The following is a 27,115-nucleotide window of genomic DNA, read 5'->3' as shown; positions in this document are numbered from 1 at the left end:
AATAACTAGAAGTATGAAATTGAAAGTGTAAATACGAAATCAAACTTTAAAAACTTGAAATAAGAATCAAATCATTTACTCCCTTCATTTTGAAGGCAGATAAAATTCAACGTTATTTCAAGTTATTAATATCCATTTGTTAGTCGTATACCTCGAAATCAAAAAATCCTTGTAGCTTTTCACCTATTCGCATTTCGCCGCGATAGCGTTTTTTGTTGTAGCGTATAATATCGGTAGTATATTTTGTTACTAGCATATATTTTTAACAGATTTTTACAACAGTAGCAAATTTTTATGTAGCATGTATTATCAATAGCTTATTTATTAAGCTGCATATATTTGAATAGCAAGTAAGTATTTTATGTCGCATCTTATTTGGGTCGCATATTGTTGTAGTGTAAAAGAAATATCGCGATATGTACCTAATAATGCATTACAAACAAATATCTATCAAGGTGAAAAGCGACTACAGTGAAGACAGGCAGGAAAGTAAATCTACTATGATTTTTTCAGACAATTGTCAGTAGCGATCAAAAATTATACTACAAGAATAAAAATCTATTCAGAAATTTTGATATCGCGGCGAAATGCGAATAGGTGAAAAGCTACAAGGATTTTGTGATTTCGAGGTATACGACTAACAAATGTTAATATCTTATTTCCAACACTCTGGAATAAATGCATAGTCTTAAAAAACAAAGAAAACCTATTAAAACCCCAAAAGCAGTCAGCATTTTTTTAACACAAATATTGCAAATATCCGATTTTGGATAAAAATCTGAGAGTGCTATTAATAATTTTATACATAATGTACGTTACATAAGAGGATACTTGTGTATGTAAATGACAAGACTTATGAATTTATGTTACTAAAATCACAATGCATACTCATTTTTTGGATGTTATCCGCCGTTTCTATCATCGTTTTATTCAGTCAAACCCGTAGTTTACCTCAAATCAGCCTACGCAACTTTATCAAACCAATCGAGAAGTCTTGCCACTTTACAAACACCATCATATTTTTATCATATATAAATGACCCCAAACACACTCACCAACCTATCTGTAGCATCCAAGCTATTATTCAAACCTAAAACGTATAAACATTCAACATAGCTTTCCAACTACGCACACATGTCATCAAACAGAAATGTCAAACATATTGCCATCCCTGTCTACCATCCACAACCTACAGATCGTGGTAAGCGATTTTGGGGCGTACGCAGTGTATAAATTAGGACTAGTTCACGCTGATTACTGCTCCCACTCTGTCTCGTCGACTCCCTCCATGTTGTCCTGCTCTAGCTTCAAGTTCACTTGCACTTTGGCGCTCATCGATTTCATTATCTGCGGAAATAACGAGGGTTTGTGAAAAAGAAACGGAAATGGCATTATAACCGTTACATTACGATTACATTTACACTATCTATAAGGTTATACAGGATGTTGTAAAAATGGTATACTAAGCAGAAAGGGGGTATACTAAGCCGAAACCGACGTGTGCAGCATGTTATATCTAAGCCCGAAAATGAAATCAGAATGTCAAAACTCGGCTTAGTAGGTATACCCTTTCTGCAACACCCTGTATAAATACCTTCTTTAAAATAGGTTTAAACTGCGAATACTCACGCTATCCTGTTTGTCCTTCGGATCGTAGGGCACGTGTGACTTGATGAGGTCGGGCTTGGGCTTCTGGACCGCGCGCTCTTTCTCCTTCGCTTCTTTGGGTTGCGGTGACGGGAGGGAATGGGCCGACACTGCGGGAGTTAAGGGGGTTTATTGTAGGCAACTGTCCTGAATATCATAACTATAACGATGGGAGCATGACCATCATCAATCCTTTTATTCTAACTTAGACCATAAACAGAGGGACACTTCGTCAGTGGACTTCCTTAAGCCAGGTTATTTGTAGGTGCCTACTAAGATATTTGGATATTTCACTGACCAACAAATCCACTATTCATAGCCTTTTAAATATTGTTACAACTGAAAATTTTATAACGTAATTTACAATAAATTTTTATGTTGTAACTATAAAACAAAAAATATAAATAAACACAAAAGTATACAGTGTAGAACGCGCTAGAATCAAAATGCACAGCAAATTAAACGGAAAATGTTGCATCTGCTAGAACAGACAGATTTTGTAGGCGTTTGACAGCGCTAAACATCTGTTAAATATATCTAAGTTTTTATGGTAAGGCCCTTAATGTTTAATATAATACTTACGCGACTCCATCCCGGGCGGCTGCAGGCTGTGCAGGCGCGGCGACACGGGCGCCGACGCGAACCACGCCTTGGCCTCCTGCCACGGCTCCCAAGTGACTAGGGTCGGCGGGAACAGGTCGTCTTGGAACAACTCGCTCTGGGGGGGTGGGATAGAAGAGTACTTTGGTGAACATTTTCTTGAACAACAATCGAGAGGTAATAGGTAAGATATTAACTGCCAGTTTCAATAACTCTATCTACCGATGACTGGTAGTTACTTTCATACGATTTTGGCAGGTTGTAACTTTTCATGTGTCAAAATCGTATGAAAGTAACTAAAACTAGTAAGAGAAGAAACAGCAAAAACAATGCAGATTAGACGGCCTCATTGCTGAAAGAGATCTGTTACTAAGATAGGCCCAGCTGCTAGATAGTAGTCCGGCGGCATTGTATTGCAGGAAAGTATTACTAAATAACATTGCTCGCTCCAATGGTTACTGGCATATAAAGACATTGGTCAAATAACACAGCACCAATAGGGTAGTTTCCTAATATATTTTTTTAATCCTCTTTGTTAAGAAGATGAAAATGTGACGTGTCATCTATTTCTATTTTTGCACCAACTGTAACAACCCACCTTGATCCGAGGCACCGTGAACGACAGCGGCTCAATGCATCCATTAGTCAGACGTAATGCTCTCGCAAACTCCACTTTCTCCACGGCTACATGGTTCTTCTGAAGGAAGCTCAAGCCCTGGTGCAAGCGAGCGCAGCGGTGATGGGAGAGAGGGCATAAGTAGGGGGCTTCGCAGGTCACCTCGTAGCAGTAGATTGTTGAGTCGCCCTGTGGATTGGAGAGGTTAGGTTAGATAAATGTGCCTAGAAGTAACAGCTATATTCAGATATAATAATCAAACTGGAATATCTTAATAACTTAGTCCTGTGTCCAAGGCATTTAGATACTGGTCCAGTGAGGGGTCTGAAAAGTGGGGTCTGTAACCCTATATCCGTAGCCCTATATCCATAGCTTTGATTCAATAGCCCTATATCTGTAGCCATAGCAGCCGTAGTAGGCAACGAGCCCGCCGAGTAGAGCAGGACCTGACGAGCACGCCCGCGTGGAGACCGGGGCGTGTAAAGCGGATTGTAACGCTATATCTATAACGCTGTACTAGTAACGCTATATCGGTAACGCTATATTAATAACGGTATACGAATAACGCTATATTTATAACGGTATATTTGTAACGCTATTTTAGTACAGCTATATTGGTAAAGCTATATCTGTAACGGTATATTAGTAACGCTATATTCGTAACGCTATATACCCGGCCGGTGAGGAACAGCGTGCGCGAGTCGTGGTCGATGTGCAGCTGCAGGATCGCCGGCGACACGTCCAGCCCCACCGTGCACAGCGGCGCCGCCAGCGAGCTCGCCGAGTAGAGGAGGATCTGGCGCTCCGACACTCTGGAGAAAGGAATATAAGGTTATAATTGTTGCAAAAATATAAGTATGTTTTTCGTGAGTAGAGTGATTGAGCTGGAATACCGGATGCTGGATAAACGGCTAGGTTAGTCGGCACAGCCAAATACATGATATCAAGCTATTCGGCCGTGCCGACTTACTTAACCCCAGCAGTTCGCGTGAAAAAAGAAGAAATAAATAAATCTAACGGAGGACAAATTCTTGGACGATATACTGCAACCAAAGTCTACAAAACCCACACATCTCTTACACATACTAGGTATATTTAGCATAAAATATAACCTGGATCTGGACCCTGTCCAACCGTCACAGGCAAGTACGTAACATGAAGGTATTGTTGGTATTGTTTGAAGCCACTTACTTGTCGAACCCGGTAACAACAAGATGCGTGTCGTGAAGCGCCCACACGACGCGGCCGCCGCGGCTGCCGGCCGGGCCCGGCCCGGACCGGATCAGAGCTACATTCTAGATGAGCATGTTTCTTCACGATGTTTACCTTCACCGTTAACCATGTGGTAAACGCCAATTTAATCTCACTGCGTCGCCATTGAAAGGACTTCTTATGCATTATAAATATATTACGGCTTTAATCAATGTTACTGCGACAGAAGACACTTACTTGTCGAAGCCAGTGACTACAAGATGCGTGTCGTGAAGCGCCCACACGACGCGGCCGCCGCGGCTGCCGGCCGGGCCCGGGCCGGACCGGATCAGAGCTAGATTCTAGATGAGCATGTTTCCTCACCATGTTTACGTTCACTGTCAAAGCATGTGGTACACGCCAAGATTTAATCTCTTCCTCTTATACATTAAATATACTACGGCTTTAATCTATATCTATATCCTATGTTACTGCGACAGAAGACACTTACTTGTCGAAACCAGTCACAACGAGGTGCGTATCATGAAGCGCCCACACGACGCGGCCGCCGCGGCTGCCGGCCGGGCCCGGGCCGGACCGGATGGGATCGGGTGAGGCGCGCGGGTTGTAGATCTGAGGGGGGAAATGGGGGGGTTAGATGAATGTGCATTTAAACCAGTGGTATTTATTATAATACTGTTGAACTTAAAAAGTTGTGGAAATTCCGGGAAAATTCACCCACTAGATTTCTATAGCGTCAGTCAACTAACTATAACTCACTCTTATGTTTCCATCCTTGCAGAGCGTAGCCAGGTACTCCCCGCTTACCGACCAGTCCATCGCGAATATCTGATCCGTGTGCCCTGCGAACAAACATAGATACATAAATAGTTGTTTTGGGAGTTATTGCTGGTGTTTCGGAATCCTGACAACCCGCTACATCCCCAGTTTTCCGTTGGACCTGTTTACTAGACATGGACATCCAGTATAAGACCTGCGTCATACTTTGACCACAGTGACAAACCCTAGTTCAGCACCAGTATTTTCTCCTTGCTTTCATTTAAAAAAAAAACACATTGATTTTGTTTATTACTGTCGATCATAGAATAACGAGACTAGCACTTGTACTTACTATACTTGTACTTGTTATTCTATGCTGTCGATTACCGCCGAAGCACTTTTTTTTTTAATTAACTTTTTTTGTCTTTTTGTCCAGCTTTTCATATATTTTTAAGATTTCGAATCTCGATAAATTTAAAAATGTAGGTTAAACCCAATTTTAGCCCTATTACTGCGGAAAAAGCGACTAAAAGCTCACCTTTAAGTACAATATTGGGTGTGGGCGTGTCCTCGCTGAGGTCCCATATCTTGACGGAGAGGTCGTGCGCGGCGCTCGCGAGCACGTCGCGCGCGGTCCCGTGGAACAGGATCAGGTAGATCTTGTCCGGGTGCGCCGCGAACGTTCGCTCTGGCTGGTTGGTGGACTCTTTTAGACCTGTGGTGGAGGAAAGAGAAAGAAAATTAGTTTAAAGATGTAGTGAAAAGTGTGGAGAGAATATAACATCGATTTTAATAATAACGTTGTGTGACGTTATAATATGATGGAAGCGTAGGGAAGCCATCGGGAAACGGGTATCATGTCACGTTCATCGAAGTCAGAAATTCTAATTTTAACGCTGTCAAACTATAAATTTTGCTGCCATGGAATGACATTTACGGGACACTAATAGAGTCGAATTTTAAACAAAGAAATTTAGGTTTTGACAGGTCTAAAATTAGAATTTCTGCCTTCAGAATCGACATCATTGTAAGCCTAACCTAGGTAGGCATCCAACGAGTGCTTTGGTACAACGGTTCTTTGTCAGATGTAACCTGTCCATAGCTACAGCTTATTTATTACTCTATAAGAAAAGCCGGTAATCCGGAATCTACCCATGTACCGACTCGCAAATTCATACATTTTATTGGTCGATTCACGGACTTTATTAACCAGGAATGTGATATTCAAACATCATCGGACCAAACGCTATATTTTACAAAGTATAGCTGTTGCCTGGCCAGGACTCCCGCCCACATTCATATCTATCTACTTCGGAGAATACTTACCGCCCTCAGGAATAGTCCACTGGTTCAGCGACCCGTCATCACAGCCCACCATCAGCCTGTGCGGACAGAAGGGGTCCAGAGCAGAGCCCAGTGTTGAAGCGCAGCCGGGTGTTGATACTACGGTTCTTTGACAGATATAGCCAATCTTACTTACTGTGTGTTGCAAAAGTGGTATAGTAAGTCGAAAGGGGCTCATTTTGAACAACTTATGGAAATTCGTGAATTCGAGTCACTCCTTTCAGCTTACTATAAACCTTTTTTACAACAGGATATACCGGAATTCGACTCCATTTGTTACGCCTTGACGCCTACCTAACCGTACGACAAAAAATAGCCATAACACTTACCAACCTCCGGAATAGTCCACTGGTTCAGCGACCCGTCATCACAGGCCACCATCAGTCTGTGCGGACAGAACGGGTCCAACGCCCAGTGTTGGAGCGCGGCCGGGTTATAATATAGTAAACTATACTTAGGGCCAAATTCACGGGTTGCATAGAAATCTAAGTTTTATTGAACTACGATTTCATTAATCACGATTGCCGATTTCGTCTAACTGCGTTTAGAGTAACCTGAAATTCATCGGTGCTATTTTAATCTCGTTTACGTCACCGGTGTTTCAGCTACAGACGAGCCAGCAACACTGAAATGCGTTTAGTTATTGCGTCGCGCCGTACATACTTTTTGCGTATTTTGATTTCGAGCAATGGAGTAACAAAACGTTTTGACACATTATAAAACAAAAAAATAATATATGTCGTTGACAAAGCGTTGTTATTTGCTCAGTGGATTGTTTATGACGTTTGACAATGACAGCTTTCTATAACTGCGTTTAGCAACGCTAACTGGCCAATTTATAGCAGTTACAGCTGTAACTGCGTTTTGCTCTAATCTTGGTTAATATTGGTCGGTGAAAATCGAAATGAGCGTATAAGCTCGTTTAGAGCATAAACTGCGTTTTCGATCCTTCTAACGACGTTTAATTACTTCGGTGAATTTGGCCCTTAGTCCAATCAAGCATGAGTTCTATGACAGCGGTGAAATTCATATTTTTTTTGTAATTTATTAGTTTTTGAATAGAAACTACGGTCTTATTCATAAAAAGTTACGGGAGACCTATAGGCCTGCTGTAAGCAAATGTCAAAAAAAATTTATTCATAAACGATCAATAGCGCTAAAGAACTCTCCAAGTGATTCGTAAAACCTTGATATGCTAAAGTTGGCTGGACCCTACTATACACCTTCCGTAAGCCTCCTGTTGTACAAAAACATGGCGGCCGGTCAACAGCTGTTCTGCTTTATTGACGATTTGACATTTGTTGTGAGTTAATATCAATTAATATTTGCTGAAAATAAGTTGCCATGGTAACGTAAAAATTTAATTATTTTTTTTGTGGGTTTTGGCTTGGCCAACTACGCCTTTAAGCCAACGTAAACTTTTTTAAGTGCCGCGCCGTGGCTAACATAGATAATAGAGATTGATAAATGAATGAAAGTTTTCGCTATTTTTGTTTATGGTTTCGTCGGACCGGCAACTTAATAGGGTAAATGTCAAAATGTTTGGTCTGTGAAATCTATTAGCATCACTATAGTTATTGAAGGTTTACGGAACTATTATGAATAGAGATTTTTACGAAACCTCAAATAGGCTTAATGTGTTCCGTAACTATTGAGCTCAGTAAACCTACTTTAAGGTTTTTTTATGAATAAGACCGTAACTTTATTTGCCAGGCATATGAATCTGACAATCAAACGTCATAGGATCCAATGCTATATTTTACTAAGTATAGCTGTTGTTCGCTTCGTTTCGCCTTAAAAAGCTTTTCAAGCCTTTGGTGTCTATCTTTCCTTTAACACTTACCGCCCTCAGGAATGGTCCACTGGTTCAGCGATCCGTCATCGCAGGCCACCATCAGCCTGTGCGGACAGAACGGATCCAAGGCCCAATGCTGTAAGGCCGCCGGGTGCAACAGCAGCGGGGGCGGCGGGGGCGCGCCCCCCGTGGCGGGGGTCGCGTAGGAGACGGGGGTCGCCCCCACGGGTAAAGGGATGACGGCCAGACGGCCCCCGCCGCCGGCTATGGGGACGGTGGCGAAGTAGCCGTTCGCTGGAATAGGAGGGGTTGGTTAGTTTGGGGTCGGATTGGTTGGGTTTTTTTTTAGAAAGTAACCTAACTCGAAAATATTTAATTACCGACTAATAGTTAAAAAAAAGATGGATTATAGAAGAAAAAAATATGCGTGTAACAATTTTTTATAAACCATGGCCTATGAATCAATCAAGTTAAAAACGCTGTCTTTGTCAAAAAAGCAGCGCTGCTACAGACATTCAGTACATATTAATTAAAACACCTATGTAACGATAGGTGCATGGAGGTTAAAATAACAGGGCTAAGACCAATCATACTCCCGAGATCCCCGCTTTAAGGGGGGTTACATTATCTTTAAAGGAGGGTTATATTATTTGCCATAGAATGTAAATTGGACTCACCATAGAACCCGTTGCACTCTCCAGAAATCTGTCTGGAAATGTTCTTGATGTTTTCGATATGTGTAGACTTGTGTCCCGGAGTGCCCTTCAGGTGACGGAACTTGGATACCCTTCCTGAAAACAATATTAGATATTGAATGAACGAAAACGCATTTATTTACGGACGCATTGTAATCACACAACATGGGTCAATACAGTGGCTACAGTCTCTCGTAGCGGTGTTCACTTTTGTTCTCTACAGAGGACAAAATTTATATAACCTTACAGAATGCCAGCCGACGTTGGAAATACTGATGAAAATTTCCAGTGACGTGTCGCTCCCTGCCTCTTCCATTCCAGTGTACAGCATTTCGGCCTTTACAGCTCTTAATCATCAGCCACTGCTGGACATAGGCCTCTCCAAAGGAGCGCCACAAAACTCGGTCCTCGGCCGTCCTCATCCATCCACTACTACCCGCCTAAGATCGTTGATCCAGCGGGCAGGAGGGCTTCCCACGCTGCGTTTGCCTGTTCATGGTCTCCACAATCGCTAGGCACAGTTCGTAAGTGTGTAAATATTAATAAATTAATGAGACAAATGTAATAAATAAGTTACCGAACACAGTAGAGGTTCGTTTGGTGGTGACATTGGGCACGGAGGCGCGCTTGTCTTCGCGCTCCGGCGACTTGCGCGACTTGAGAGAGTCGCGACGACTGAAACAATACATGGGATATTAGATACTAGCTGTGTTGAAACGGTTTCTAGTGCGAATTCTGGGATAAAACAATGTTTAAATAAGAGGGTCCAAAATTTCATGAAAATCCGCTCGGTAGTTTTTGACACATTCAACCCGCGCCTAGCTGCACCTAGCTATGTACCACCACATGCTGGCTAGAGCTCTAAATTGGAACCAGTGATAATAGAGGAATCGGAGCGCGCCATTGCAGCAATAGACGAATAGCGACGGTGCGGCATAGTGCCAACCAATGGCGTCCCGCTATGTTGACACATTTCTACCGCACCTTTAAAGTCATCTACGTATTTTCTGCGCATTAGATACCACCCTTACCTAATATAACTAGTATAAGCCATTATAGAGAACTTAATCTAAAATGGCGGCACTAATTTCTTCCGTATCATCGGTTTGAGCTGTCATTTCTTCGTCGGCTTATTAAACTGTAATATTGATGTCGATTCTGAAGGCAGAAATTCTTATTTTAACGCTGTCAAACTAAAAATTTTGATAGCCTAAAATGACATTTACGGAAACAATCATAGAGTCGAATTTTATACAAAGAAATTAAGGTTTACACAGCACAACAGCTGACAGCTCTAAATTTAGAATTTCTGCCTTCAGAATCCACATCATTTGCACGATAAAGTGACTATGCCTTTACTAACCGCAGTGGAGCGGGCGAGGCGGGCGTGTCGGACTCGACGGCGACGCTCACTGAGCGCATTTCATACGCGCGACGACGGTCCGCTATCGACTGGTTCGCACCGCTGAAACAAAATAAATAAGGTGTTTTGTTGATACTATGGCAGTGGTGCATCATATAGAAACTGAATATATTATAAAACCATAGAGGTTGAGATATTGAATGACTCTATTAATATATACTGAACCACCTTCGGAGTACCGTGAATGTATGTTTACATTTACGGGTGTCTGTTAATGCCTCCGCAGCGCATACTCCGTCAAAACATATTTAAAAAAAAATACAGGCGGAGTTTTATCACGTTACCGTCGCCAAGTCAATGTGAAATTTTGAGAAAAAAAATGATCGTCCATTTTTAGTATACTATACCATTATTGCCAAATCCTGTAACAAACCATAAATATCTTACTCAGTAACAGTAGTAGTAGTATTCTCGAACAGCTTGCGTCGCTCGGCCGTGCCGGGTGTTTTCGGTCTGTAGCCGGAGTCTGAGGACACTTCCTCTTCCACACTCGTGTCCGACTTGCCGTTTGTGTACTCCTCTGTGGGTGGAGGTTATTGGTTAGAATGCATTTAGTATAAAGTAAATAGGTGCAAAAACCTATGTAAGTCATAAATTTCGTTAAAAACCACTCGCTGAAAGGTTTATGAATAAAAGTGAATAATCGAGTGTATTCTAATAATCGATTTCAAATACCTTTTACCTATAAGAAAGCCACGTTATTTGTGAGTGTTAAATACTGCATTAAATTCACGAAATTAACAAGGGAGGCTGGGTTAGGAAGTATCACTGGTTAACAAAAAAAAGGTTTTATTTTACTTCAGGCATTTCTTGACAATTCCTTACTAATTAGAAATAGCTTATTACAAATCTCTAATGCTGGGGCGTCTAAATTTTTCTATTGACAAGACAGCAACCATTGAATTCCTCAGATATCTGAGTATTGAATAATGAGCCCAAATTAGCCCATAGTTAAAAGTATACCTTTATTAGTGGTAGTCTCCACATCACTAGTCGGAGACAGTGACTTCTCCTTCTCCTCCGACTCGGCTTTGGGCGTCGACGTGACGGGCGTGGAGACGGCTGCGGGCAGATGGAACTATGTCAAAATAAGTACTTTACAAAGGATGGGCTTGGTGTAATGTCGACCAATTGGATTAGTTACAGTGCTGGAGACAGGCCTCTTCCAAGGCACGCCATAATTGGCCCTTAGTTATAGCCACTTTTGTCGAATACCCTAACTAACTAGAAAGTCTAAAGCGTATCGCAATACAGGATTAAAAGTGGTACTTATAGTTAGCCTCAAGGGGGTGACTCAGCAGCTGTGTCTAAACATTCTTCAATTATTTGCTAAAAAACGTATTTAATTTAAAAAGAAAAGAGTCAATCAAAACAAAAATTATTCTGCTGCTATGCCACTTTTACACACGTTGTATCGTTGATTACTGATAATAAGTTAACAATAGAGTGCACAATAATAATTGCTCTCACCTGACTGGTTCTTCTGGTCGCCGGGGGCGGCGGGCACGGAGAACACTTTATCGAAGGAAAACTCTTCGCTGCCGGTTGAAGCCGAGAACGGCTTGGGACCGAGACGCGGCTGCGGGGAAATATTGTGTAAGTATTTATTAATTTAAGTAATATTAGTAGTAGTAGTATTAGTTTCAGGGAGAAAAAAGGATTTCGTTTCGGGAGTTTCTTCAAAAAAACATATGTTTTCGGTAAGAAAGAACGAAACCGAAATGACATTTGATTGTTATTGTGCGGAAAAAAAAGCGAAGAAATACACAAAAAAAAACTCAAAATAATATAAACCTTTTAAAGCTTAGGTTCTTTGGTAACTCATTTATATTGAAATATAAATACAAATATCAGAAACTAACATAAATATAACATCTGCAATCTACAAACATAAAGACTAACCCCTTTATTCATAAAAAAAAAGTTAGAGGACGCTCTGACAGAGCACAATTTGTCTTGTCCCTTTTTTTGTTTTGTCCCTCTCTGTCAAAGAACAAATTGTTCTCTGTCAGAGAGTGACAGAACAGTTCAATAGCTAAAGTGTCCACTAACTTTTTTTTATGAATAAGGGGCTACTTTGTATACAGGAAGTTGCAAAAAGGGTATACTACACCACACTAACACCCTGTATATTTCGTATCAATTTCGCTCCTTATTTTTCTTACCTAACTTTTTATTATAAATATTCTTCATCTATAAAAATCATAATAAAATTATGCTCCTAACAAACCCAAAAACTACAAAAACAAGCGCAAAATTCAAACCGCCAAACAGCACACTCATCTCCACTACTCAATACCTTATAACCTCCATGCCCCGCTGCGGTCGTCCTCGGCTTGGGCTTCGGGACCTCCTGCTCCTCACCAGACCCACCCTCCGAGATGGAAGACCTGGGCAGAGGCTTCGGGGCCTGCAGAGGCACGCCATTGGACAAGCCATTGCTGTGGGATGAAGGTGATTCTGACTCGGTACTGTCTGTCTTCTCGAGTGACTTTTCGCCGTCTGTCTCACAATCTTCTTCAGACTTTGAGTGACCATTGTCTTTGTGGAAACCGTTTGTTTCTGTCTTCATCGGTGAGACGGCTGGCTCTTTTTTTTGCTCCATGCCCTTGATTAGGTCTTTAACGTTGACAAAGTCAATACGGTCTTCCTCTTCTTTGTCTTTTTCTTCGGGTTGGGGTGTTTTGGGAGCGGGTTTCGGTTCTTCTGCTTTCGGTTCGGGTTTCTTTGAGTCTTGTTTCTTTGGCACGGGCATGGCTAGGATCGCTTTCACTAGGTCGTCTAGGTTGCCGCGGTGGACCTAGGAAAGAGATTGGTTGTTAGTTTTGATTGAGGTTATGAATATTATGATATTAAGGTATAGATACACATATTTTTAGGTCAAAATAATACCAAAAAAAAAAAATATATGAAAAAACAACCAAAATTAAACAAAAATATTACTTACTACATCTCTCAAGCACTACTCCCAATTTGTATAAAAAAACACCAGAACTAATAACTACACACACCACACAAACACACTATGTTAAAATAAAACACTGTATAAAAATAAATCGTGAATCACCGCCACAACACAAACAAACACAAAACAATTTTATTGTAAATAAAAACACAATTCACAAAACATAAAAATAAACCAAAAACTAACAACGAATAAGTACAAAGCTAGAAAACCCTGAGGCCCTGTTAAATATAACACATAAAATATGTAATGAACTAAGTAAATAATTAATTTGTTATTAATTATAACCAGACTCGATCTAAAACCCAAAACATAGACGTACAAAGCATGCATTTTAATACTATTGCAAAACCATAAAACTCTTCTACTATTCTACATATAATTACTATCCATAAATTAAAAAAAATTGTATCACATTTTCAACTTTTGTCATTTATAACTTTAGTAAATGAAATTAAATTTTCATATTATTATTCCGTTTCATTCCAATAGTAAATCCTACGGTTCACAAACCCCGGAGACATCTATTCATTAGCAACTAGACCCTTGTCACATTGAAGCCAATAGGACAATGGAATGGAGTGCGAATGAATAGATAACATGATAAGGTACCATGACAGTTTCATATTCCACATTCAGTTATGCCCCACGGAAGTTTATCGGTTTCAGTAACATCACATCATTACACATAGAAATACTCAGTCAGTAGCGAATATTGTTGACTCTAGTCGATAGGTAAGTCGATAGCAATTTGTATAACATTTTGATCAGTGCCCCTGTCGGTAACGTTAGAAATGAAATGAATTCGTTTATTTTCGACGTAGTATGACTTGTCAAAAGTCATAATATTACTCTACCCCCATTTGAAACTAATAAAACGCATACAAACTCCAGTAAACTGCCTACCGACTAGAGTCGACAATATTCGTGATTCGCACACTGTAGTACGGTACAAACACTACGTTCCGTGTTGCGTATACTGTACTCAACATGCAGCGTGATGTGTGGAAGTATAAAAACCGCATAAATTCTCAATATTTTCAAAATACAAAATGCATTGACCTGACATTGAGAAGTCCACTAATAAAACCCTACCCTCCATATGGTACTAACCTGTGCACAGCTGGCGGCGGCCGGGTCCAGAGAGATGGTGGTCCTTATGATCCGTATGGTCCAGCTACATGGTACTAACCTGTCCACAGCTAGCAGTGGCCTGGTACTGTGAGATGGTGGTCCATGTGGTCCATATCATGGTCCAGCTACATGGTACTAACCTGTCCGTATGGTCCAGCTACATGGTACTAACCTGTCCACAGCTAGCAGTGGCCTGGTACTGTGAGATGGTGGTCCATGTGGTCCATATCATGGTCCAGCTACATGGTACTAACCTGTCCGTATGGTCCAGCTACATGGTACTAACCTGTCCACAGCTAGCGGCTGCCGGGTCCAGAGAGATGGTGGTCCTTATGATCCGTATGGTCCAGCTACATGGTACTAACCTGTCTATTATAGTCCAGCTACATGGTACTAACCTGCGCACAGCTGGCGGCGGCCGGGTCCAGAGAGATGGTGGGCACGGCGTGGTCCATGTTGTCTAGCCACATCGGCGCTGACAGGTAGGTGACCGGTCCGGCCGTGTCTGGGTATAAGTCTGCGTGGTAGTCACGGTAGCTCTGTGGGGGAAATTATAGGAGAATATAGTTATTCAAAAAGAGTTGTAGGTTGGTGAATAAGTTTCAAACAGATTTTCTGGTGGTGGTGGTGGACAGACTAAATAAAGCCTAGCAGCTCACTGGAATAAATCATGAGCTAAGTTCTACTCAATGCGTTGATTCAGCCAATACCAGTGTATTTGCTTATATATGTCTTCTATTCAAGTACTGCTAAACGTAACGTTCTCTTGAATGAAAATTAACTAATTATTTAACTTTACAAAGTGTATTCAGCAGAGGCCATGGCAACGAAAATTCTTTAAAAGCATATTATTATAATTATGGACTAAAAAAATATCTACATCATCAATTATGGTTTACTTCAAGTTTTAAAGCCATCCATCCCATCTGCGATCCAAATTGACCTCATACCATTTTCTATTCCATTAGATATTCTTCTAATAATACAACCCAACCCTTCTATCCAGAAATATCCAGGCTGTATCGATTAACATGACCCACATAGGGAAACTATTTCAGAACAAAATCTAGACTGCACACTGAAATCTATGCTTCAATTGAGGTCACTTGATATGATTATATTTAGAAATCACCCCAGAATCTATTGATACATAGAATCATTCAATAATTGAAGGAACAATACATTATTATAATGCTAAGCTAAGAACTCCCAACCAAAAAGATTCAAATAGGCCCGGCGTGTCCGTTTCGGAATAACATTGCTAAAAGGGGAGCAAAAGTCAGATAATCTTACATCTCCCATGGCATCTTTTTTTATATGTTGTACTTAATTCTCAACACCGATTCGACTCTCAGTGTTGAGTAAAACACGTCGAAGTATATGTAATGTAGAACGTGCAATTTACAAGTGTACCTACTTAAGTAGATCATCATCTCTCCTCACTTTCCGGGGCACCTGGTCTATTGAGCGAGAGTGAACAGATTGGCCAGTCATAGCGTCAGCGACTGACCAGGGTGTCCAAGTAATAGTTGATACGTCACTCGAGAAGGCTACTTTCGTGCTCCTCCAAGTATGAAATCCAGCGATCTAGGGTCATATATGACTAAGCGACGTCCCCTCACCTTTCTGGGCACCTGGTACGTGACGGGTATGACGGACGAGCTCGTCAGCTGCAGCACTCGGTTCACCTCGCCCTCCATCACTCGCAGCGCGCGCTTCGGCACTAGACACGCTCCTTTGCTCTGCTCGCCTGGTAGATGGGGAATGGGTTTTGAGGTTATGTTTGTTAAAGTATACAGGAGGTTTCAAAAGTGTATATAGTAAGCCAAAAGAGGGTGATTCCGACGAGAAAAAAACTTGTTGGACACATGACTTTACTATGGGTAATAGATTCTTTTTCTCGACTTTCCAAACAATTGTTTAGAATAGAAATAGGCCCCGTTTCGGTGCCCTTTCTGCATAGCATGTTTTAACACCCTGTAGAGTGTGTTATTGAAATAAACTAAAAGAAATGAACAATTTGCAGCAACAAAGATGTGCCAGTATTGCTGTAGTATTTGTATCATTTAAGTGCCTTCGTAAAAACCATAATTTGTTGTTGAGTTTTCCTTATAGTAGTAGCAGTTATTTTAAAATACAACAAAACTTCATGTTAAATCTGAGAGGAAAAAAGATTTGACTTCATCTCCAAATCCATTATATAAACCGTTCAATCATCTCTTTTATCAAATACCCCCATAATAAATCTGTAATGATCTGTACCTATTTTGTATGTTTCTATGTGTATTGAATGCAATAAAGTGTTTAAATAAATAAATAAAACCAAATACCAACTCACCAGTATGCCTCAGCCCCTCAATCAGGAACGGTTCCCTATCTATCACCTCCATATACAGGATCGTCGTATCTCCCTTGCCCACTAGGAACAACATGTTGGTGTCAGCGTCATACAACGGCATCAATACTCCGGTGGAGCAGTCTAGTTCCAGCGTCTTGATCGGCGTGTTGAAGTTGCGGATGTCTCGGATCATGATCTGACGGAGGCGGGCTGAGTCGAAACCTGGGACGAAAAGGACAGGTTAGTATTGTTGAGCGCTCAAGGGTTGTGGTAATGTTATGCGTTACGGAATTGCGGAGTAGGATAGCATTGCATCTCTGTATATTTAGGTAATGAATAGATCCAGGAGAGCTAGCAACATGATATTCCATTCCATCCAGATATGTATTTCATAATTTTCCAAAACCTACTAGCCTAGTATGGGGCGCACATCAAGACGAGACAAAAGTTATGCTAGTCGGTTTTGGAAAATCATAAATTATCTCGCTGGCTTTTTTATAAAAGTGTAGTTTTATTTGTGTTGACTCGCTTCGCCCGGCTAACGTAAATTTTAAAAAGTTGTAAAAATATATCAATTTAAATGGCAGTTTTTTTAATTATTTGGGAACTGGCCGGACGTCCATCTTGAAGCCTGTTTGTCACTGACACACTAAAAAGACACAAACCAGTAGTAAGCATGGCGTCCTGGTTCCCCAGCCACACTATTCGACTATCCTTGATGCTCTGATGACTATACCTATTTACTCCTGGTTATAATAACACTTGGCGCCACAAACCAGTAGTAAATATGGTGTTCTGTTGACCAGCCAAACGAGCCGGTTTTCCTTGATGCTCCGTCGTCTATTTCAATTTCGTCGTCTCACGTAACCCTTAATTCCAGCTACTATAATAAAGAAGCACACAAACCAGTAGTAAGTATAGTATCCTGGTTCCCCAGCCACACTAGCCTGCTATCCTCGATGCACCGTTGTCTATTTACCTATAACATATATCCACAAACCAGTAGTAAGTATAGTATCTTGGTTCCCAGCCACACTAGACAGCTATCCTTGATGCTCTAGTGACTATATCTACTCCTAGCTATAATAACACTTGGTACAAACCAGTAGTAAGTATGTTGTCGGGGCCGGCCCACACGACGCGGCTGTCCCGGGCGCCGCGGTGGCTGGCGGCGGCGGCGGCGGCGGCGGGCGCGCGCGGGTCCAGCACGCGCACGCGCTTGTCCTTGCTCGAGCTCGCCAGCAGCCGCCCGTCCTTCTTCCATGAAACGGACTGGATCACGTCCGTGTGGTCGCGGTTTACTGTGGGAGTGCGGTGTGGTCAGAAAGGCTAGCACGGGCACAAACGTTTTGCATCGCAGTCACTCACATCGCGCAGCCTCAAGAGCGAGCGCGACGGAGAACTTTTGTCACGTCTTAATTATGCCCCGTAATAGCCTTTCAGGGGTGGCAGATGGCGAAGTGAGTGTAGAGGCCTGTTAGGCTTGGGCCTAGGGTGGTAAGATGTTTGAGGTGGCAAAGGAGAGAAATAATCCACTGATGATAACCATCGGATGAAAGCTTGTGAAATACTAACTTTATGTACTCGTAATAATATTAAATAAAACACCATAAAAATATCTGCCTTAGCCAGAACTTAAATAAATAATTAATTCGTTAAATGTTTAGGCTGTTAATATTTGCAATGGTTTAGGTACTTTAGGTATTATTGTCTTTAATTCAATTCTTACTAAAACTGATTTACATTGGACAAAAAATTCCAACTAACTTAGGAGTTCTACATCTAGTATGCTCTCTCTAGCTAACTTATCCATCCCAAGACTTACCGTAAGCTTCCTCCTGCTTTGTGAGGTCCCACAGAGCTAGCTGGTGTCCGGAAGCCACATGGATCAGTCCGTCGGCCACCGGGTGGAAGCCAACGTTGTCCACACGCCTCTGCTTCTGTGACAATGTGCACTCCGGAGTAGACAGGGACTCTTTTAAGCCTTCAGGTGGAATGTGCCAGATTTTTACCTGTAATATTGTGTTCAGTTTTAGTTGCTTTAAAGATGGAGTATTTTTTACTAGTGTTAAACATCGTGAGGAAACCTGCATATCTAGATTAAGCACATCTAGATATGTGAACCCACCAACCCGCAGTGGACCAGTGTGGTTGGAAATGGTCCAAGCTTAGGAAGGCAGTTTAGACCTTGGGGATATGCACAAAGGTTCCACTCGAGAGTGCCAGGTGCAGGTACTTACACCCTTACAGAGAATAGAATAGAATAGGATTTACTAGTATTGATTTAAGTGTAAGTTTTATATTCTTTTTAACTAAGATAATATACCTATTAGGCAATTTTTTTAATTATTATTGTTTAAGTAACATACAGAGGATGATTGAGTTAAAGTTGAAATTCATAGAACTTTGTCCAATAACAAAACATACTATTTTTATAAGTAACTAGCTGTTCCCGCGAGCTTCACTTTGCCTTAAAAAGTTCCTGTGGGAATTCCGGGATAAAAAGTAGCCTATGTTCTTTCTCAGGGTCTAGACCATATGTATACCAAATTTCATTAAAATCCGTTCAGTAGTTTTGGCATGAAAGAGTAACAGACAGACAGACCGACACAGTTACTTTCGCATTTATAATATTAGTTAGGATAGTATAATATGGTGACCAATAAAGATATATTCTATTTTATTATCAGTTTTTGGAATGTTTCAGCATAAAATAGGCAAAGTTCCAACTTTTAAAATGCCCAAGTCTAGCTTGTATAGACCCACTTAGCTAATCCATTTAGAAGTTGTTATGTTACAATCTTTGTCAACTTCAAAACATGAGTCATATTGTTTCCTTTGTTTGAGTTGTGATAAATTAATTAACTCTAGTGGAATGAAGTACCCTTCATGCAATGGAATAATACTGCTTTATAGTTTTCTAAGTTTGCAGTATTTGTAAATTAGTAAAATGAGACTTTGTGCCAACAACTTGCAACAAAGCATTGTTTGCATTCTGTGGTGAACCCAATAATAACAAACAGATATGAGGACACATGCCAGAATATTGATAGTGTAGGTAAATAACAAATTATATGTTGATGCAGTATTATATTATATGTTATATTTTTATGACCAAATATTCCGGTATTTTCAGATTACTATGATTGCTTTCAAAACACCATACATGTTTTTTTTTTTACATTTAAGGCATAAATAATGGTTGTATACTGGCCATTATGTATTTTTCAAATAAAAAAGATAAAGACATAAGATTAAAGAATAATCTAATCTAAACTAAGTAATAATTTTAAGAACTGAGAAATTCTATAGTCTATTAAAATAGAAAAAAGCAACCTTACCAAAGCGTCTTGTGAGCCGGTCATCAGTAGACCGTCATGGAACGGCGAGAACTCAGATGATGTGATGGTGTCAGAATGCGCGTGCAGCAACGGCATGGTCTTGCTCTTCCTGCCGCAGTCGTCCAGCGGCAGCACCGCCATACTGCTCCCTACATGCTCCCAATTGAAAGCCATGAACGAAGCTGACGCACAGATATTGTTACCGTACGTCTGGTACGACCCGACACACACATCCCGCACGCACGCCTCGGGCTTCGGCACAATCGGCGCCGCATTTTTGTACTTAGAAGCCTTAAACCTCCATGCCATGGTGATCCACCTTCTTTGTTCACTGGCTGCTCAATGGAATGTATACAGCCCCACGGGAGGCCCGACTACTGAAAGAGTGAACATTAGTTACAGAAAACTAGAAAGGAAAGTTACCGCCGCCTCATACTTTCATGAATTAAGATTTAGGTGAACTCAAAACACACCAAATCAAGCGGAAAATTCGCAACAGTAAAAATTACAAGGAATCTCTGTTAAAGATAGACTGGAACATTTATTCATTAAGGATATGTACCGCGCTGAATTCAGTCTAAAATTATATGGGTATAAAGGAGAGATATTACATTAAAATGCATTAAAACACCTTTGTTTTGAATACCACAGCCGGTTTAAGTATACACCGGAAACAAGCCGAAATCGATAAAAACTTAGGAAAGAAAGGAAACTACGGCTGGGTCACATAATATCACTTCTTTTATCACGTAGAAAACCACTTCAAACTCACCTTAATTACGTATAAAAAGCTCAAAAACTTAACTTCCGCAAGACACTCCCCCTAAACGTCGGCCATTTCAAGCACAATAGGGTGGATCGATAACTCATAGTTTTGATTTGAGAATGATGTGTCAACAATGAATCGAGTAATGCTTAGAATCGATTTCGAATCGAATCGAAATGTGATCTGTTTTTCAGGTTAGTGAACGCCTTTTTAGAAAATCACTACCTACATCCTTCCGTTATCTCCCGCGGGATTTTGTATAAATAAATTATTATGGATCAAGGTAACAATGGAAATTACCTATATTGATTGACCGGTTAAGAGTGATAGCAAGAACGCTTCTTTTAGAAACATTCATTGTGTAAATTGTGTTAGGGTGTTTTTAAAATAGCATGTGCATTTCATTACTCACGCGGGATTGCCCCGCACGCGTGACACTCGCAAGTGTTATTTTCATAGTTACAAGTATTTATTGTACCTAATATGTGAAATACACACACGAAAATAGCGTTCTTTAAGGCAGTATCCAAATCAGCATCCAAACCCAAATTCATTTTACAGTCCCTTAAAATTCATTCAACTAAGTGCAATAACCTATCCCAACACTGTGACTGCCAATCCATCACAAGAGTTGATTCTCTTCGGTACCTAGGAATTATCATTGACGAGAAGCTATCTTTCTCCCAACACATTACTTCTCTATCAAATAGAACAAGAAAGCTCATCAACATAATGAGGCTTCTCCGAAATAGTGCTGACATGCAAACACTTAAAAACGTATACACTGCCTTATGCGAGTCCGTCTTAAGTTACTGTATTCCGTGCTGGGGCGGCTCCACAAAATCACAAATGATAACCATAGAACGTGCTCAAAGATCCATACTCAAAGTAATGCATAAAAAACCCCGAAGATACCCAACCTTTAGGCTTTTCCAAGAAAGTGGAGTCCTCTCAATCAGACAATTGTTCATCCTTAAAGTTACTTTATCCCAACATCGTAAATCAATCTCTTCTTCTGACTATTATGACAGACTCTCTCGTCGAACCTTCAAGCTTCCAACTATTCGTACAAATACCAACTTCGCTCACAGATTCAGCAAGTACCTACACCCGCATATTTATAATAAAATCCAGTCACACATTAATTTAAAACTTGACACCATACACGAAGCCAAAAAGAAAACCAAACGATGGCTCTCTAGCCTGAACTATGAAGAAACTGAAAACATATTAAAATCATACTAAACATATAACTTATATATAGGTATTTATCTGCATTGCCTACCTTGCATTATGTATTTCTAATATATACACTTATATTTATATATACATATATTTATTTATAACATAGGTACACATATGATTAGCTTTTATCTTTCAATTAAGTAAGTATCCACATCACATTCTTATTTATATTTTTAAATACCCTGATTAATGTTAAATATTTCCCTTATTTTATTAAGTAGTACTAAACAAGTAGGTATTACCTACGTAAGATTTTGTTTTTATAGTTTTTAAGCACATTTTTACTCAAATTGAGAAACTGTTTTTATTTTATTTTTGTTTGCTTTATTCATTTTATTATGTTTTAACATATGCATCCTAAAATGTAAAATTTGTTTTATATAATTTAAATTTCAAATTGTTAAACTGCGCTACCTGTTCTATATTTAAACAAATTGACAACATTTCAAAATTTTATACAGTTGAAATTCGAAAACCATTTAGAGATATGGCTCTAATATTCACAAAAAAATATGTTTCCGATTTTTCTATTGATTTATTTCAGAGAAAAACATAAAAATCTAAATTATCATTCGTGACATCACGATGTGGCATAATAATTAAACGTGCTTTTACTTCTTAAACATGAACAAAAAAAAAACATGTTATGTCACTTTGACAATGACAATGACAAACATCACTCAAATGTCTGTCACTTTTATGTGTCCTTGTCAATGACGGAAGTTCGTGATTGGTCCTTGCCACAAAATAAAGTTGAAGTTGAAGCTGATTGGTCCTTGTTCATGTCAAGTTAACGTCATCCAACTTTTTTTTTTAGGTTAGGCAGGCAACGAAAATATTTTTATCCAAAGCCGCGACGTGACGTCACTCATACTAAAAATATTTTGAACTTTGAAATCAAAAAAATATATTAAAACATAGAAATATTAAGAAATAAAAAAATACGGGTCATCTAAATTTGTGATATCTCGCCGAAAATAAAATAAAATCGGTGAGCATTTTATTTGAAATGTTGTCAATTGTTAAAAACCTGTTTACTGGCTGTCCACGACACAGGCCTAGCCTAGTGTGGTAGCCCTTGCTACATCACCACCTTTAAATTGTTAACAAACGCTGCAACCTCTATTTTTTGTATCTTCTTAATCTTTTTAAATAAATATTTTTTCATTTTTCATTTTCAGTATTTTTTCAATTCGATTATATTACTCGAACATTGTTGGCATACTAGACATCATGCCCATCACTATATTTATTCATGGTGCTGCCATTAAAAATAAATGCTAATGTCAGAAAATACATTGCCATAAATAATGTTATATCACGCAGTACTCAGAATAATTATTAATAATCATGATGACTAGTCACAAGAAATGTGGAATAAAATAAGGACTCCCCCTCCGTAGAACTATGACTAAATCATGAGTTCATGGCCTCTTTAGGAGTACGTACCTATGTGGAGTATACGAAAGTTTATACTAAAATATTTTGTAGTCAGCCCCCTGGATTAACTTCATATCCCTGAATTCCTACAGGAATCTTTTTAAGGCGAAGTGGAGCTTGTAGGCGAACTATAAGTAGGTAGGTGGTATTAATTAATTTAAGTAGGTATTTATTTATTTAGGTAGGTACTATGCTTCAAAAACAGTTTTTTGTTTAATGTAGCCATACCTACGTGGAATGCAGTCGAATGAGATATAGCTATTACAGTAACCTCAGTTCCTAATTTCTGTTGCAATCCTTCAGAGTAGAACTGAAATAAATAAAAAACCTTGATTTCTTAACCAAAGTGATCGTTTATTTATTGCGAGTATTACAATCATACATAATCTTTCTTTGGTGACATTCACATTTCCCTGGTTCACAAACATAATAGCATTTTCAGATCCTAAAGCAACAAATAACAGAAGAATAATAATATAAATAATTTCATTCGTTACCGTTTGGAACTATAATCTAGATGTAGAAGTTTATCAGTGCTCGAGCTAGAGTAAGCTATGTAGCTGCACGGTACCAACATAAACGATGAATAAATGTGTTGCCTTTCCCATCAATCTTTGACGATTTGTGAGTTTGACAAGGTACAAAACCGTATAGCTACTTATAAAGCTGACTGCACTTGATACTGATAAAAACTTTTTCCGTAATCTCTTTTTTTATTATTATAATTAATAATTAGACAAGATTCCTACCGACAAAGTATACATTCACAATTTATAATGCAAAAAAATGCTGTCTGTAATAATATAAAACTTACTTATTAATACGCACATAAAATATGAATAGTTTAGCATTAGTTGTGATAATCTTATGTTACAAAAGACACCTTCATACAAAATATAAAATAAAGTTTCCCTAAAAGCAAACAATGTAATAAAATATATCATTCAGTAAATACCGGGCAAGAACTAGGTAAGTACAGTGGGCTGCAAAGAAACCTGGCAACCTCTCAGTACCAATGTCACTCTAAGAGGGGATAGGTTTCTGTTTGGGTCACTGTACATATTGTTAAAAGAATCAATAGGCTTAGAGCCTGTTTAACAAAGTCCGGATAAAACTTGTCTGTTGGATAAAACAATACTACTGCTAGATTACTTTTATCTAAGAGATACTTAACCTTTACACAGAGATTGTGAAACAGGCAGTTAAAGTTACAGAATAAATCCATTTAAGACTTAAGCGCATACAGATAAGGCAGAGTTACCAATGTAGAAGTATTTATTGCATATTCTGCTATGTATCTGATATAGGTAATGAAACAGAAAAAAACTTAAAATAATTATATGTTTCTGCTGTAAATTTAAAGCTACGATGGTACATTTCTGGCTAAAAACTACCGTTTTCATAGTTATTTTAATACGAAAGTTTAATAGACAATCTGATATGCCATAGACAACTTCTAGAATGTGATGATTGACAACGAAGTGTTTAAGTATGAATGATAGAACATGTAATATAATGCACATATCTTGCCCATTTTTTAAATCTTAATGGTAAAATGTCTATACATACATATTGTAAGTAACTATCTATGCATTGACAACGTTATAGCTCATATTTTTATTAATAATCAAGAGTGCATACATATTATAAATCATACTAAAGACAAATTTAATTTTCACTTTTGTAATTCTAAGAAATTTAATGTTTAGTTATTATTAGGTCTGTACCACTATACTTAATTTAAAGTATTATGAATCTAACTGTATCGATTATATTAAACAGCCTTTAGTACAATCACTGATAAAAATGCACCCCATCATGTACCTATACCTCAATAGCAATTACAACAAAATATTAGTGATGTAAATTAAACCGAATTATTACATCTTTAACTAAAGTAATTATAAGTAATATTGTAAATAAATAAGATGTTTTTCTTTACCACTAGCATTTTAAAATAAATATTTTCAAAACATACAACGTTTAAGCGTTCTTTAATATCAGTGGTATTTTAGTATTTAAACTACAGTTAACTAAGCTTATAACATTATTGTTACAACTACCTGATAGTAATAAAACACTAATAACATAGAAAACAATTGGATACAAATGCTTTTTGAAATAGACTTAGGGCGTCTTGCACAACAAAGTTAAATAAAATTAAATCTATGACCTCTTGCTCTGACATTATACTGTCAGAGCAAGAGGCAAACTATTTAATTTTGATTAACTTTGTTGTGCAAGACGCCCTTAGAGTGGAGTTTTATCATTGAACTTTCTGAATTCATGTCACTGCACCTGACATATTGAGCAACTCTCATAACGACCATCGAAACCACGAAAAACTAACACGTTAACCCAACCAAAAAATAAAATAGGTACAATACTTATATACGAAACAGTTGTTTTTTCGCGATTTCTGGGATGTCATAACTCATAATAAAAGTTGATCAATATATCTGGTACCTGCCAGATAATTCCGCCGTTTCTCCATACTTGAATGTATGGAGAAACGGCGTCGGCAATGCCGATGAAGTGGACGCACTTGTGTGAATTTCTACACAAAGAATAATGAATGCGATGCGTCCGTTACGATACGATGCCGAAAGGTAGACGCTTACCTTAATACTTTGTTGCAAAGCTCTTGTTAACTTACAAAATAAAAAGCTAAAGCTATTAGAACATAAAATAACAGGTACCAACTATTTCGCACGAAAATATTCGCACAATAAGCTTAGCTAATATCCATGAAACCAGTATACTGTACAACCAAGCACGTTACTATATTAAGCTAAAGAGATCAGCTAAGTATCAAATTCTTAAATATTTACAATCTTTTGAATTTTTTGGTACTTAATACGATTGAATGACAAATGTCCGTTAGCAAAGTCTGTAACATATTCAAGTCCTGTATTAAATTTTTCGACTACAAAAACATCAAGTGTGGCATTTAAGATCATAGGGGGATTAAGGGGTGGACTATATTTTTGCGTTGTTATTTCTATTATACTATATATGTTGATGTCGCAAAACTGTATATTTGCTTACTTACTTCATCTATATTTTAGTTTTAATAACAAGCATTAGTTGGGGTTGAAACAATGGGGCCATGGGGTCCGGATGCCAAAAGTTTGGTCAAAGAGATCTCTTCCCGGCTCGCAGACGTCTCAGGGGACAAACGAGCCGGGGCGTACCTCCGCCAGCGCCTGAGTCTGGCGATCCAGCGGGGCAATGTCGCCAGCGTGTTGGGAACCCTCCCACAGGGACCAGGCTTAGAAGGTCTCTTCTACATATAGTTTTAGTTATGTACATAGGTTTAGTTTGTATAATATATAGGTAGTTTAGTTTGTAATTGTAAATTATATAAATTATGTAAATTTATAAAAACATTAAAAATATATAATATATAAATAATAAAAAAAAATAATAATAATAATAATAATAACAAGCATGATACAAACTACTACTTACTTCCTATCATTCTTATATTATTAACGCGGAATGCTATATGTAGATACTTAGTTATGTTCACTTCTGTAACAACTTACGAAAACATACTTACTACTTTACAACTTGTTCAGTTATACGGTGTGCGAATCACAAATATTTTCGACTCTAGTCGATAGGTAATTCGATAGTAGTTTTAGGTTTTTATTAATTTCTTAGGCAACCAAGATAAGGTGACACCTAACGAATTACCTATCGACGAATTAACTATAGAGGTCGGGAGGTATAAGGAAATCAATTCATCATTTTCTTTGATAGCGTGAAAATACAATACTTTACAGTCTGGCT

At 38.9% G+C, this 27,115-nt stretch overlaps 1 protein-coding gene across 1 annotated transcript; it reads right to left on the bottom strand.

The window, feature by feature from the left end:
• Positions 1-655: 655 nt before the first annotated feature.
• LOC105394083 (coronin-7) lies at positions 656-20,772 on the bottom strand. Its single transcript, XM_048625368.1, has 23 exons — positions 20,642-20,772; positions 19,870-20,246; positions 18,354-18,540; positions 17,632-17,829; positions 16,529-16,750; positions 15,813-15,940; positions 14,589-14,729; positions 12,391-12,891; positions 11,562-11,670; positions 11,055-11,153; positions 10,479-10,611; positions 10,032-10,133; positions 9,246-9,343; positions 8,651-8,764; positions 8,022-8,267; positions 5,373-5,549; positions 4,835-4,917; positions 4,566-4,687; positions 3,537-3,675; positions 2,846-3,052; positions 2,230-2,365; positions 1,630-1,757; positions 656-1,347 (listed from the first exon to the last, which is right to left on the bottom strand). Exons 2-23 carry the CDS (start codon positions 20,176-20,178, stop codon positions 1,255-1,257), a joined length of 3,672 nt encoding a protein of 1,223 aa, XP_048481325.1. The 5' UTR covers positions 20,179-20,246; positions 20,642-20,772; the 3' UTR covers positions 656-1,254.
• Positions 20,773-27,115: the final 6,343 nt, after the last annotated feature.

Source organism: Plutella xylostella, chromosome 14 (assembly GCF_932276165.1).
Source record: "Plutella xylostella chromosome 14, ilPluXylo3.1, whole genome shotgun sequence".
Taxonomy (NCBI): Eukaryota; Metazoa; Arthropoda; class Insecta; order Lepidoptera; family Plutellidae; genus Plutella; species Plutella xylostella.
This window is presented reverse-complemented; position numbering and strand designations above follow the sequence as displayed.

Excerpts from the sequence above, each read along its gene's own strand:
- LOC105394083 (XM_048625368.1), bottom strand. The coding sequence starts at position 20,178 with ATGGCATGGAGGTTTAAGGCTTCTAAGTACAAAAATGCGGCGCCGATT. Across the intron at positions 11,671-12,390 it reads CGGGGCATGGAGGTTATAAG|CCGCGTCTCGGTCCCAAGCC; the intron begins GTATTGAGTAGT and ends ATTTCCCCGCAG. Across the intron at positions 10,612-11,054 it reads GGAGACTACCACTAATAAAG|AGGAGTACACAAACGGCAAG; the intron begins GTATACTTTTAA and ends CTCCACCCACAG.